Genomic DNA, 15481 nt, shown 5'->3' on the forward strand with positions numbered 1-15481 from the left:
CTGTCCCCGACCCAAAGGCATAGGGACACGACCCTCTCGTTCACCGGAGTGAACTCCAACACTTGGCGACTGAGCTGGGGAGCAATAAGCAATGCGACCCCAGCTCTCCGCCTCTCCCCGTGGGCAACGCCAGAAAAATGAAGCATCCAGCCCCTCTCCAGGAGTTGAGTACCAGAGCCCAAGCTGTGCGTGGAGGTGAGCCCGACTATCTCTAGTCGGTATCTCTCAACCTCCCGCACAAGCTCAGGCTCCTTCCCCCCTAGCGAGGTGACATTCCACGTCCCAACAACCAGGGGCTGTGAGCATGGACCGGGCCGCCGGGCCACCCGCCCTCAACCGCCACCCAATCCTCTCTGCACCCGACCCCCATGGCCCCCTCTGCAGGTGGTGAACCCACAGGAGGGCGGGCCCACATCACTCTTTCGGGCTGAGCCCGGCCGGGCCCCATGGGCTAAGGCCTGACCACCAGGTGCTCGCGCGTGAGCCCCAACCCCGGGCCTGGCTCCAGGGTGGGACCCCGGCTCCACCATACCGGGCGACGTCTCGGTCCTTGATCTTTTACTGGTCATGGAGGTTCTGAACTGCCCTTAGTCTGACCCGTCACCTAGGACCTGTTTGCCTTGGGAGACCCTACAGGAAGCACAAAGCCCCCGACAACATAGCTCCTAGGATCATCCGGGTACGCAAACTCCCCCACCACGATAAGGTGGCAGCTAGAGGGGGACTTCCAACCATGTTTTGAAAAAAAAAAAAAAACACCAGCATTCAGGAAGCACAATGCCAACAACCAACAATCCTGGAAGTTTGCTTAATTTTCAAAACTTCCAACCATGTTTTGAAAATTAAGCAAACTTCCAGGATTGTTGGTTGTTGGCGTTGTGCTTCCTGAATGCTGGTGGGGTTTTTTTTCCACTTTCTTCCTCCCCTCTGCTTTCTTTCTTGCACCGGTGTTGTGCAGCTTTGCAGATCAGATGCACTGATGTCCTCAGACCATTACGAAAATGCCTACAGCGGTTCTGCAGCTCTCACAATCTATCACGTTCTGCCTTGGTGTGTGTACGCCCGGTTCCCACTCTCACTCTCTGTCTCCCTCTGGCCTCAGTGTGGACAGGGTGGATGTGGAACGGCATCAGTTCACATTAAATATATGTCCTTCTGGGTGAGCCAGCAGGGGGAAAGTTGTGTTTGTGTGTGTTTTCACATCTGTTTGTACACATTTTAAATGTTCGTCAGCATAGCTGAAGATGGAGGATGTTATCAACACTGCAAATGCAGCAGAGACTGTCATTCGCGCAGGTGCTGATAGAAACAAAAGACAAAAATTTCCTGTATATTTGTATTGTCAACTGTGTCGGTAGCATGGGCCAAGCAGAGGGTCCCTCCTTTGAGTCTGGTCTGCTTAAGATTTCTTCCTCAAACCATCAGAGGGAGTTTTTCCTTACCACTGTCGCCTGTGTTCTTGCTCTGAGGGTTGGTAAAGTTAGACCTTACTTGTGTGAAGCGCCATGAGGCAACTTTGTTGTGATTTGGCGCTATATAAATGAAAAAATAAATTAAATTGAATTGACTGTGCCCCCCTTCCCCCAGCACATTAGCATGTGGCAAGTATCCGCATGCTGTTAAATGTAAATCACGAATACACCAACAGCATCCATGCATCAGGCTGTGATTTATTCTCATACTTCACTGCAAAAACAACAATTTACTCAACATTTCTTAAAGGAAAAACAAACTTGATGTTGGCCTGCCTTCTTTACAGTGACAACATTTCACCAACATCCTCATGCTGACTACAGTGGTGGAAAGGATCTGCATCACAGAATGTTACAGTCTGTAACCTTGACAAATTGGCATGTGAAGGTCACAGATGCACTCGAATGTGCTGAAGCAGGCACTGCAAAAACAGCTGTAGACACCCGGATTATGTCACTGCATGTGTGACAATATTACCAGGTATGTCAAAGATTGTGAGAGAATAAAGGAATTTTCAAACATCTTAAAAATCCTGGAACAGTTAAAGCAAGACCACAGCTCAATCATGGAACATCCCAGTTTGCTCTCAGCTTTTCCAAGGTATGGACAGTGTTTTAAAATGAGCATCCAAGATGCGTATCTGTTAAAGTAAGTCATGACGGATTCTGGGGGCGGGGTAAGTCTTGCATAAATAATTATGCTGCATGTGCAGCAATGTCACTCTGCATTGTGTTTTTGACTCCTCCCACCCGCTCCACTTGGCATGCAAACTCAGTGTCCTGCATGAGAGGCAAACCCTCTGACCAGTTGGCTCAAACCCAGGCTCTGGCCTGAGTGGACAGAGAATCCTTTGGCTGTCAGGGGAGTGAGGCTTATTTACTACCACATGCACAGCAACTCCTGCTGACCTCCATCACACATACAAGATTATGACTAGTGAGTGAATACTAAGCTTCCCAGATTGCCTTAGAATGCAGGAAACAGGCTGTAGATTTATTTATTTTTTATTTTGCAGAGGGGGTGACTCTAGGCTCCCCTAAGTCACAACCCCCAGCTCCCCTCTCACCTGAAGCTGGATCTGCCCCTGGTGAGCATGAGGTATGAGTAAGACAGAGGTCGACTACTTTCATTCACATGTAAAACCTCACATGAAAAACTCCAAAAAGCAGAAATGATGCCGTTTATTTTTAAAAGTAGAGACAACCTTCAGACATAACGCTCGGCACAGGAGAGAAACATTCAGTCCAAAAAAACCCAAAAAAAAACCCTAACTGCAAAGTCACCATCAGTGTAGTTTTACCACAATGCACAGCTTGGACATCTTTCATTAACAATAGATGTTGTGGAAATTTTTATGCTTCAGCTGTTCCATCCTGATGAGCTTTAGTTCACGGCGGTGATAACAGCTGTCAAGCAGAAAATTAAGTTTTTATATATGGAGAGAAAACGACCCGTGCGTTTTGCCATGATGCTGTTTTAATTCTAATATTGGAGGTACAGAAAATAAATTGTACAGGCCAAACAAATGACTGGAATATCATATCTGATTACAACTACAGTAAATCTTAAATGTTAAACTGAAATCTGTTCAGATTTTGTTGTCATTGTAATTCCATTACTGTAGATTTGCTCATGTGTCTGTCAGATTTGACAGTGATGCTTTAGACATGTTTTATTAAAGAGGATGCATACTTGTACTGACTTATGTTGCACTAGGCTTCTATTTTGGCGGTGATCTGAGTATTGTAATTGGTCCTATGTGCTTGTGAACAAGATAACTAAAAAATGGCTCGATGAATTTTCATCAAACTTGATGGTAATACTACCAGGGCACGTGTTGAGATGATTAATGTTTGGAGAGGATCGTACAAAGATCAAGGTCAACAAAAATGTGCAAAATGCATATTTTCTGCAGTATGTGTGTGCAACGTATATAGGCCATGAGCCAGTCGACAATTTTGATTTAATAAGTACCACTTAATGGAACTAAAGAACACTTATAATTCAGCCTCAGTGTACCAGGGCCAACACAGTAGCCAGAGATAGAGGTCAACATTTTGAAAATGCTCCAATCATATTGAAAAATACCCCACATTATTTGTCTGATCATAAAGATTCCAAAAAGGTATTGTTTGGACTATCTTTGACTGAATGATATGGAGTTATGGGGTAAAAACAGCAACAAATGGTGACACAGGTCAATTTCTACAGGGGTCAAAACTTAAAGTTCCTCCAATTTTCATGAAAGTGTTGAAAACTATTGAGTAAGCTAATAGGATTAAGTAAGTGTCTATTTGATTCTATGAAATATGACATAGTATGTTACCCCGTAACCTCATACAGTAACTAAGCATAACAGATGGTGTAAACTATTCCATTTTAAAATCCTATGAGTGCACCAATATTATAATATTTTTTATTTTGACCTTCTGCTTGGGCCAGGGGGTCTGCCCCAAGCAGAGGGTCTGGTCACCCCTTTGAGACTGGTCTGCTTGAGGTTTCTTCCTCAAATCATCAGAGGGAGTTTTTCCTTACCACTGCCGTCTGTGTGCTTGCTCTAGGGATTAATAAGGTTAGACCTTACTTGTGTGAAGCGCCTTGAGGCAACTTTGTTGTGATTTGGCGCTATATAAAATAAAATAAATTGAAATAAATTGAATTTGATTGTTAGTCTTTGAGGATCATATCAAATGTGGATGATGTCCACGTTTCTGTGTAGGCTCTCAGTTGTCCAGGTGGTTTCCATAGTAGAGAAGCTTGAATCTTCGACTGGACTGGGTTGCTTGACGCGAGGACGTTTCGCTTCAAATCACAGAAGCTTCCTCAGCTAAAATTCTTGCTCTGGAAGTCTGACATCTGTCTTGACTCTTGTAGAGAAGAATAAGAGAAGCCAGCAAAGGCTGGAGTTTTAAACCTAACCAGACCCCTCCTACCGAAAGGCAGATTGCTGTTGACTAGTGACTAACAATTGCTCTAATTAGCACCTACTGTGCTCTAGTTAGCACCCTCCTAATGACAGGACTAAGGATGGGTATCGAGAACCGGTTCCTTTCGGGTATCGTTAAGAAATGATTCGATCCACTTACATCAATAACCTTTTGACTTAACGATTCCCTTATCGGTCCTTCAGAGTGGCCGTTGTTTTGTGTTGTGTGGTGTCATTACAAGCCAAAGCAGCTGCAGCCTCCACCAGTCAGCTTCTGTTTGTTTCCACCAATGACTCAAATAAGCAAGCAACAGTGCCCTCTCGTGGCCAACAAGCCCCAAGGCAAGCAATTGGATAGGTCAGTCTTTATTTTTTTTCTGTTATGTTCATTGTGCATGATAGAAGATGCCAACATGAACCAAAACCCGTGGCTCACTGGTCCCCACGTCTGTCTATCAGAACCCACAATATCAGCCCTGAATGTGCTGTAGATTTTATGACTTTACTTATGGAAATTTGTGGACCCACTCATTAACTGACTGTCTCATTAGTCCTATGATTGTCCTAATAATTAATCCCTCCCAATTGTAGTGAATAAATAAAAAATTAGAAGAGGTTCCAAACGTCATATCTTCATATCTCTACTGGCAAAATATCACATTGACAAGCAAGGAACTTATAAGAGAGAACTCTGTCATTCCCCCAAAATCAAGTTGCTGTGATGTCATAAAGTTGAAGAAATAGAAATAGATCAAAGGAAAATCAACTGCAGTGTGACAAATCTTTGGAATTTTGGAACAGATTTGTCTCACCACCAAAAATGAAATAACTCTTCACTTGATCCAAGAACCATCAGTTCATTTAATATATTTTATATGGATGAACAAAAAAGCAGAGGTGACTGCGTAACCTATGGCCCTCTGGTGAATGGCAGAGCTAAAATAATAGATCTATTTATATGTGATGTCACTGGAGGAGTACGCTCTTGTGGTCAATTGCGTCGTAACTATGTATCTGATTCTGCAACATATGATTTTGATGTAGTTTGATGACTTAGGATTTAATAATCATGTTATTCTTTAGTATTGCGGATAAAGCTCGATCCGTTCCTGATGATTTTAGCACGTTGCTCAGCTTTCTGTCTGTATTTCATTAAGTACTGAATCGAGCAGCGACAGGCTGTTTCCTCATGTCAGAGGTATGTGATCTAATGAGTGCTTGTTTAGTTTTCCATGTGGATCCACCAGAGACTCTTGGATAATAGTATAAAGTTAATCTGCAGACAAAACCACAGAAGTGGTTGGACTTCTTATTTTAATCATCATTATAGCGCACATGGCTGGACAACATGATGCATATAACACATAAAACGGTTTATGGCGCGCTGGAGAAATGCGTGTACCATCAGGGTTACAAATCTAAATATAGGAAGTCCGATTGTGCTACAATAGCCTGCTTACTGCTTCCACTCCTGTGCATGCGTTTTGCAATGAAGGCAATAAGAACGCTGCAGTTTCATTTCTGGCTGAAAAACCATCCAGTAGGTAAACAAAGGGTCATAGCTTCAGGTTCTACGAAGAAAAAACAACATGAATGTTTGATGGAGTTCTATGATTCATAGCCAAAAGCGGAAACGAGCGTGAGCTGCTGGAGATGATGCGACCAGCGTGTGTCTATGACGGCATGCTGAGGTACATCTGCAGAGCAGGAGTGAAGATGAGGACAGTCCCCAATATAGACACAGTGAGGAAGGCCCAGAGGAAAATTCTGTCCAGCACCTGGGCCACAAACTTCCAGTCCTGAACCACCTGAGAAAGACGACGAGAGAAAAGTCATGAACTCATTCAGAACCACAAGAAATACTTCAAGAAGCACAACTGAGAGATGAAGTGAAATATTAATGAGAAAGGAGATGTAGAAGAAATTTGAGGTGAACATTGCAGAAGGTGCTGCCGTCCCCGGTGAAGCTCTGTTCCCGCACCTCTCGTATGAAGTGTTCCTTTCTGATGTGGCGGCTGATGTATCGAACTGAAGTTGTGGCGTTCTCCAGCATGGCCAGCCAGGCCTGGTTGTCCTCCTCCTTCACGCTGATGGAACCTCTCTGCTGGCCACCGCCATGCCCAGGAGCACCTCTCCTTCCCACACCTCTGCGGGGCTTCAGGTCTGGACTGTGGATCTCTGGGTAGTGGTATCTGCTCAAAGTAAACACATTTAGTGTTTAATTAAGTCCACATATGTTCTTTATGTAGACAGAGCCTATAAAAACAGAGAATGCAGAGCAGGTGGCTCAGTGGAAAGGACTTGGACTGAGGTGGTCATTTGCATTGCCCTGTCCACCCACTTATCCGCTGTGGAATTCGAGGGTCAGCAGCACCAATGGGCCGCAGATGACCACCCCACTGAGATGGGTCTCCTTGAAGTTTTGTCCTGTTAACAAGGTTTTCGTTGCTATCACCACCAATATGCTTGTTCATCATGTGAGTAAAGTCCAAACCGGGGGCACCAACCCTGCTACTTCCTGACTCTTGATTGGCTGAGCACACCTGAAGTAGTTAATTAGCAGTGGGTGGAGCAGGAACAGTTGGAAAACATGCAGGACAGGTGATCTCCAGGAGCAGGACTGGTGATGTCTGGTCTAGAATCTCATCCTTTTTCTTTATGTAACGCACTTTACTGTTGTACTTTAGTGCCATATAAATAAAATAACTTTATTTGATAGTCTTTTTACATCAAAATTAAGTGATAAAATTCCAACCCAGTCTCACATCATTTTGTGATGTCATTACAAAAAGTAAATTCATCTATGGTTTGCACTTTTCGTGACAGGGGCACACATTAATTTTGTGATGGGAGCATGAAATGCAGGGTGGCACGGGGGTCCTGGGCAGGTTATTGTTATGCTTAGGGGAAGGGTTAGAAATAGTTAAATAATTTTTTTTTAAATCACGAAAATGTGACTCATTTCGTGACGGGAAAATGAAAAAAAAAAGCATTAGACTGGGCTGTAAAATTCAGATAACTTGATATCATTTTTAAAATATTGTAACAAAGGACATTACAAAACAGAAATATAAAACAAAAAAGTTGCATAAGCAACCGTTCCTTTTAATATAAGTAAAAAAAATGTGTTATATCTGTGTGTGTGTGTGTGTGTGTGTGTGTGTGTGTGTGGGTGGGTGGGTGGTTGCTGCATAAATATATATGTTATGATCATTATAGTATGAATGTAGAAGAAAAAGTTTCAGTGAAGGCTCTCAGTTGTCCAGGTGGTTTCCATAGTGGAGAAGCTTGAATCTTCGACTGGACTAGGTTGCTTGACATGAAGGTTGCTTGGCTCCTCTAGTGGGTAACTCAGACCACCATGTGGAGAACACACAAGATTTTGTGAACAAGATCGAGGACCTTCAGTTGGAGGCAGAAGAAACTATCGTGTCATTCGATGTGACATCGTTGTTCACCTGCATCCCCACTGCTGAGGCCGTCACAGCTGTGAAACAGAGGCTGCTGGAGGACGCGTTTCTACTTGAAAGGACCAAACTTACACTAGACCACATCTGCCAACTCTTGGAGATCTGTCTTAACATCACGTATTTCCAGTTTACGTGGAATTACTACAGGCAGATCCATGGTTGTGTGATCCCATTGTGGCCAGTCTGTACATGGCGTTAGTGGAGAAGAGAGCCTTGGCGTCGTTCACGGGCATCTCTCCCAGTCACTGGTTCAGATATGTCGATGACACATGGGTTACAACAGGAAGTGGAAGCCTTTACAGAACACATCAACTCGGTGGACTCCAATATCAAGTTCACATGGGAGGATGCCAGAAACAACCATTTAGCCTTCTTGGACTGTGATGTTATGATTGGACAGAACAGGCAGCTCCAGACAGGGGTTTACAGAAAACCCACTCACACTGACCAATATCTGCTCTTTGGCTCAAACCACCCCCTTGAACACAAGCTCGGGGTGATCAGGACTCTTCAACACAGAGTCCTACAGGTGCCCACAACTACAGAGGGAAGGGCTAAAGAACAACAACTTGTCCGGAAAGCCCTCACGTATGTGGGTACCCATGATGGTCCCTGGATAAAGTGCAAAAGTACCAAAGAACAAAGACACCAGACAGACAGGAGATGGAGCCAAGAAGAAGAGTGTCTCTCCCTTATTTAGCAGGAGTAGGGGAAAAACTACAGAGGATCTTCAGACAGCACAAAATTCCAGTTTACTTTAAACCTGTTAACACCTTGAGACAGAAATTAGTTCACCCTAAGGACAGGATCCCTAGTTACAAACAGAGCAACGTAGTGTATTGTATCAGATGTCAGGAAAACTGTAATGAACACTACATAGATGAGACTAAGCAGCCGTTGCACAAAAGGCTATACCAGCACCGCAGAGAGGGCGCCAGTGAACCTCAGTCTGCAGTTCATCTCCATCTTAAAGACACTAACCACACGTTTGAGGACAAGGAAGTTAAAATCTTAGCCAGAGAAAAGAAATGGTTTAAGAGGGGAGTGAAGTATGTATGTATATGTGAAACAGTTGAAACCCAGCCTTAACCGGGGAGGGGGTCTGAGACACGTTTTGTCCCCTGTTTACAACGGGGTACTCAGGTCAAAGCAGTTTCAGTCTTTTTTTTCATGGTAATGAGTCTTTCACGTCATCAGGAGAGTCGTCAGGAGAGGCAGCTGTCCTGTCTAGGGATGGGTATTGATAAGATTTTATCGATATCGATGCCATTATCGATTCTGCTTATCGATCCGATTCCTTATGGATCCCCTTAACGATACCTCTTGTGAAATTTGTACTAAAAGTAGGCTTTACAGGTTTTCTATGTATTTCATTGAGTCTTAAAGTAAATAAATATGAAATTGGTCACTGTATCCTTGATCTCTGGACATAAATAAAAATAAACAAAATGGTATTTTGCTTTGAAGTTATTAATTCCGACTGGACTCTATCATTCTAACTTGACTCGGCAGAGAGCCGCGCAGTGTTTGGAGCTGTGTGAACAGAACAGAGGACGATTCTCATTTCTTTCTCGCAACAAGACAGGAGTCCCAGTTAGTAACTTTAATCCGCACAAAAATGACTCACGATTTCACATATTCAGGGATGAAAGTGGTGAAAAACAAAAAAAAAGCTGAAACCCAAAATTACCCCCCAACACCATGTGCATGAAAATGTTTGAATTCTAGAAGCTCTGAAATGCAATCTGGGACTATTCCAGACAATAAACTGCAGTGAGTGCAGCATCCATTTAGTGAGAAAAAAAAACAACTTTCCTTATTCAAATTCTGCTCTTACTAGGATGCAGCAGTTTTCTAGCTTGGCAGATAGTTCTGGAGGAAACCACTGAAGAAATTAACACATTGAAAATATGGTTTGACCGAAAAAAAAAAAAAAAAAACTGTCATTAAACTTAAATAAGACAGGGATGAAATTGAGGTGTAAGAGTCACTATGTGTTCACAGGAAACACTTATTTATTTCTGTATGTATGTATGTATTTATTTATTTATGTATGTTCATTGTTAGTTGGTTTTATATTTTCTGTTGTGTTTTTATTCAGGTTCTTTTTGTCTCTTTCTCTAAAATTGTATATAATCATTAGATTAGTTATTATTACTATTATTGTTGTGCTTGCTATTATTATTAATATATAAACAAAAATAAATAAAAAAAAATGTTACAATTTGTAATACATTTGACTCTTTTATGACAACAAACGCTTAACAGCGGCAACTGCTTAATGCTAACTTTAACATTGAAAATGCCATAGATATGCTAATGTGTTAGCATCGGTCCCGTTTTTAAGTTATAAAATACATCTATCAACTGTTTCAGAAGACCATAAGAGGTCGGTTTAACATAAAAAAAGGTAAATAATACTCACAGCCATATGCTCTTTAGGGTTTTAGTGGGGGAAAGTGAAAGAAAAAAATTAATCCATGAAGCAATGATAGAAGCACTGCTTCGATCTGCGAATCACTGCTTCGATTGGTTCAAGGTTCAAAGCAAAGCCGTGCTGCAGAAAAGTTGATTACAGACCCGCTGCAGGGTCTGTAATCAACATAGAGAAATTATAATTTTCCTGACAAATACCCCCCAAAACAACGGCCACTCTGAAGGACCGATAAGGGAATCGTTAAGTAAAAAGGTTATTGATGTCGGTGGATCGAATCATTTCTTAACGATACCCGAAAGGAACTGGTTCTCGATACCCATCCTTAGTCCTGTCATTAGGAGGGTGCTAACTAGAGCACAGTAGGTGCTAATTAGAGCAATTGTTAGTCACTAGTCAACAGCAATCTGCCTTTCGGTAGGAGGGGTCTGGTTAGGTTTAAAACTCCAGCCTTTGCTGGCTTCTGTTATTCTTCTCTACAAGAGTCAAGACAGATGTCAGACTTCCAGAGCAAGAACTTTAGCTGAGGAAGCTTCTGCAATTAGAAGCAAAACATCCTCGCGTCAAGCAACCCAGTCCAGTTGAAGATTCAAGCTTCTCCACTGTAGAAGAAAAAGGTATTTAAAGGTTGTAGGAGAAGAAAATTGAAAAGCATGCCAGTGAACAAATACAAGAAAATCTCCAAGTAACAAAAATTGTCTGGAATTCAAAATACTTGATCATTAAGTCAAAGTGCACTCTGAGAATGAAGACTGACACCAAGACCAATAGTACACTGTTCTATGATAATGTGTTCCGAACATGTATGCAGGCCCATCAGGCCTGTATAGGACTGTATAGGCATGTCCCCATTAAGAAGGTTAAAGAAAGAGGGAAAAAAATGTCTGGATCAGCTGATTTCTTCCATGGCTCGTGCTCCACTCTGCTGCTAATGTTCATGAAAATCAACCCGGTAGTTTCTGCCAGAGGTGGGACAAAGTCACCATCAAGTCACACTCAGGTCATGACTCAGCAAGTCCCAAGTCAAGTCTGGTTTCGTCCCACCTCTGGTTTCCACACACTGTTGCTGATAGCCACACAGACGTGTGGCAAACATCACCTCCTTGGTGGTTGGAAAGTGTATGGCACAGGTGTAAATATGAATGGGCCATTCTCAAAAATGGAATGACTGCACAAGTGAAGGAAGCCACCAAAACACCCGTGACAACTCTGAAGGAGTTTTAGTGGAAGCTTTTGGCTGTGATTGGAGAGACTGTACACATCATAAACATCACCTGTCGTTTCAACAGTCACAGCTTCATCATGGAGGAGAACACACCCAAACAAACACTGTGGAAAACAAAACATGAGATGTATCTCATGTGATTTCTTTTCCACAATGATGACCATTGCAGAATGTACCAAAAACATGAAAAAAAGTAATAGCCGACAGGTCGGAACACTTTTTTTGCATTCTGTATGCAGGTAGATCTTCACTCTGGTTTTTGTTACCTGTCAGTGTGGCCCCTCATACATAGCAATCTGGGCAGTCTCTGAAGGAAGAGGCTTTTTACCCAGGGGGCCATTGGGTGGTAGGTCGCAGAGGAGCGGTGGTGGACGTTGATGACAAAGACGGTGACGATGATGGAGAAGGTGACAAAAATCATGATGAAGAGCAGGTATTCTCCAATCAGGGGAATCACCTGGAAAATAAAGAGAAAAGGCTTTTAAAATCAGGCCTGAGTGGAAACCTTTGCCATTCAAAGTCCTTTGGTCAGAATGTTCTCGGCTCTTTTATGAAGTAGCAGTTGCTGTGAAGTGAACAGCCAATCAAGTACTTTCCATCTCTCTGGGGTGCACATGATCCCATTTTATGCAGATGGAGAAAGTTGAAAGCCGTTCAGATTTTACAGTTCTCTGTCCTCCTCATGACTTCCATGACACAACTTTTCACATTTCCAAATGAAGGTGCAACAGATCCCAATCATATCAGAATGGGTTTGTGAGGAACTCAATGTTTTTAAATTCAGATACATGATGATTGTACACCTCTCACTTTTATCCATTTTATCCAGGAAAGGCTTAATAAATCGCAAACTGAAAATAAACAATTCTAATGTCTTGAAGTTAAAGCACAGTTCAACAGGTCTTTTTATGCAACACATCTGAATTTTTAATTACCAAATATGTGGTACCTCAGGGTTCTGTTCTGGGTCCACTGTTCTCTCCTTATGTAGCACATCTTGGTCAGATTATATGTAGCCATGAAATTAACTGTGACTGTTTTGTTGATGACCTGCAGATGTACTTGCCTCTTTATCATGGTGATTTTGCTGAGATTGTAAGCCCAGCAGCTTTCTTATGTGCAGTGAAAAATTACAGTATATGTTGTCTAATTTCCTGCTTTTGAAAGCACAGAAGCTCAAGATGGTGAATGTTTGTCCTGCTAGACTGAGAGATATTACGACCAGTTAGCACGGTCACTGGGTGACTGTGTGAGTCATCCCAGCTGAAAAAGTTGATCTGTCATTGTCTTTTAATTTTCACATTCGGGAGGCCTTTAGGACGGCACATTTTCACTTGCACAATAGTGCAATGACTGGACCTATTTACCTACTTGCCTATGATGATTACAGAAATTTTGGTTCATGCTTTGGTGTCTTCCAGAATTGATTGTTATAGATTTTTATCATTTAAGGATGTGAGATGTTTGCAGATGGTGGAATTTTGAAAAAAAAAAAGAAAGTGATTTGATCAGATTAGACAGCTTTTCCAATGACGTTGCTTTTTAATTGGAATTCTACATTGCGCTGAAGTTGAAAGCTCATTAATTGAGCTGACTTGCATCTTAAGCTGCACTGTAGGTAAATTAGGACCGTGGTTATGATCTCCATTAATGAAGGCATATAGTAATTAAGATTATCATTAAGATAGCTGGGGAGGAAACAGGGTAGATTTAAAAACTGCTGGCCAGTAGGAACTTTGGAATGAACACTGCCCTTGACAAAACCCACCTTGGAGGATGAAGGGATGATTTCTTCTATGACAAGGAGGAATACAGTAAGCGACACCAACACAGATGTGGAAAGTGACAGTTTCTCCCCTTCGTCTGATGGCAAATAAAAGACCAGCACAGTAAGAAAGGACAGACCCAAGCAGGGAATGATGAGGAAGAGGGTGTAGAACAGCGGCAACCTCTTCAGGATGAAGGAGTATGTAACAAATGGGTACCAGTAAACCCCATCCCTTCTGCTCCCTTTTACTCCTGTAGCATTGAGGATCTCCCATTCTCCATTGTCAAAGAAGTCTTTACGGTCCACATAATGATCCACCAGGACCAGATCTACCATGTTTCCATCATATGTCCAGGAGCCAAACTTCATGGAGCAGTTCTGTCGGTCAAAGGGGAAGAAAGTGACATCCATGGTGCAGGAGGATTTGTAGCTGGCAGGTGGGGTCCAAATTATGGTCCCATCCCATCGCACAATAGCTTTAGTCATCAAAGAACCCTCAAATCGACCATCAGCACTGGGAAAAGGTTAGATAGAAAGGGAGGGAAAGGATGTGTTGAGGGCACACTCAAGAATCACAGAGTCAAGTAAAAACAGGAGCAACAGAAAGGAAAGGAAAAAAACATTCAGTCGACAGTGTCACTATACTGCACTAGAGAATGTGTTACTGGAATATTTTAACACGCTCACTTTTCATACAGGACGATGTCAGGCAGCCATATAGTCTCTGAAGGCACTCTAATGGAAGTAATGCCTCCATAGTCTTCTGGATTCCACTTCAGCTTCACATCAGTCCACTCCTTTAAAAAACAATGAAGAAAGTGTGTAACTCACCCAGTCTGCTGTCTCACTTACACTGCTGTACCATCATATAATGCATCTTGACATATCTGGCTTTCAGGAAGCCTGATGGAAGAAGCTTTTCTATTTCAGCACCATGGACAGCAACTGATGCAAAAGGCAAATGGAGTGTTTAGTTGTTCCTTTTCCACCTTTATGGCTGTTTCTGATTAATGATTGATTGATTATGGCAGCACAGTGGATTAGTGGTTAGTACTGTTGCCTCACAGCAAGAAGGTCATGGGTCCGATTACCGCCTGTGGCCTTTCTGTGTGGAGTTTGCGTGGGTTCCCTCCGGGTGCTCCGGTTTCCTCCCACACCCAAAGACACACAGGTTAGGTGGACTGGAAAATTTAAATTGACCGTAGGTGTGTGCGTGAATGTGTTTGTTTGTCTATATGTGTCCCTGCGACAGACTGGTGTCCTGTCCAGGGTGAACCCCGCCTCACGCTCTATGACAGCTGGAATAGGCTCCAGCCCTCCATGGCCTTGAACTGGAGTAAGCAGATGAAGATGAGTGAGTGAGTGAGTGAGTGAGTGAGTGAGTGAGTGAGTGAGTGAGTGAGTGAGTGAGTGATTATGGTACAGTGATTGATAGAGGTGTTGCTGACTCTTGCTGTGGTGCGTGGTCCCAGGTGAGGCATTGGCCCACTCTTCTGTGGGGTTTTGGGTTCCGCACGGGGTTGGGGCTGGTGGTCTGTGCCCTCTGGCTCATGCACACATGGCAGCCTTGCTCCTTGATGCAGGGAGGTTGGGTGGCTGGTTTGCAGTCCCAGAGAATCACTTCTCACCTCCTGGTGGCACAAGAAAAGGGTACTGTCCTTGTGTATGTCCTCTCCATTGGGGGTGGTTTGTGTCTGATGGTCATGGGGCTCTATCTCAGTTGCATCACTGGTGCAACTCCTGACTGCCACTCATGTTGGTGTTTAAATCTTTTACACGCTGTACATAATTCATGGCTTTCCCACATACATATGCACTCTTACGTTCATGTAACTCACATGTTCTCAAACTCAAATAAAAACCTGCATATTTTTATGATCCCGGACATGATCCTGAGCACCTCCTCCAGTAAACATGGTTTGTTCTTTGTTTCTTGTTTTCCTCTTATTTTTTCATAGTCCTTGTTGGCATCTTTGTTGTTCCTGCTGCAAACATCGTCTTTGTTGGAACGTGTCACTGTCTGGTTCTTTTCATAGTTTGCCTTGGTGTGTCTTGTTTAGTTCATGTGAAAAGGAAAGGATTCAACAAATCACAGCTACAATCACAAAACTGGGAACTATTCTTTATGGTTTGAACCAGACATGTCTCATACTAGAGTGACACATACAGACAAGGTGTTAAAGGA

At 42.8% G+C, this 15481-nt stretch overlaps 1 protein-coding gene across 1 annotated transcript in view; it reads right to left on the reverse strand.

Annotated features, from left to right (window-relative positions):
- Window positions 1–509: 509 nt before the first annotated feature.
- chrnb3a (cholinergic receptor nicotinic beta 3 subunit a) overlaps window positions 510–15481 on the reverse strand; it is a 36796-nt gene continuing 21824 nt past the window's right edge. Inside the window, exons 4-10 of the mRNA XM_034188584.1 lie at window positions 13984–14093; window positions 13297–13810; window positions 11795–11985; window positions 6381–6591; window positions 6067–6207; window positions 1080–1082; window positions 510–521 (exon numbers count right to left, since the gene is read on the reverse strand). Coding sequence (XP_034044475.1) covers window positions 6073–6207; window positions 6381–6591; window positions 11795–11985; window positions 13297–13810; window positions 13984–14093 — 1161 coding nt within the window. The 3' untranslated portion in view covers window positions 510–521; window positions 1080–1082; window positions 6067–6072. The remainder of the gene's footprint in view (window positions 522–1079; window positions 1083–6066; window positions 6208–6380; window positions 6592–11794; window positions 11986–13296; window positions 13811–13983; window positions 14094–15481) is intronic.

This window comes from Thalassophryne amazonica, chromosome 15, assembly GCF_902500255.1.
Source record: "Thalassophryne amazonica chromosome 15, fThaAma1.1, whole genome shotgun sequence".
Taxonomy (NCBI): domain Eukaryota; kingdom Metazoa; phylum Chordata; class Actinopteri; order Batrachoidiformes; family Batrachoididae; genus Thalassophryne; species Thalassophryne amazonica.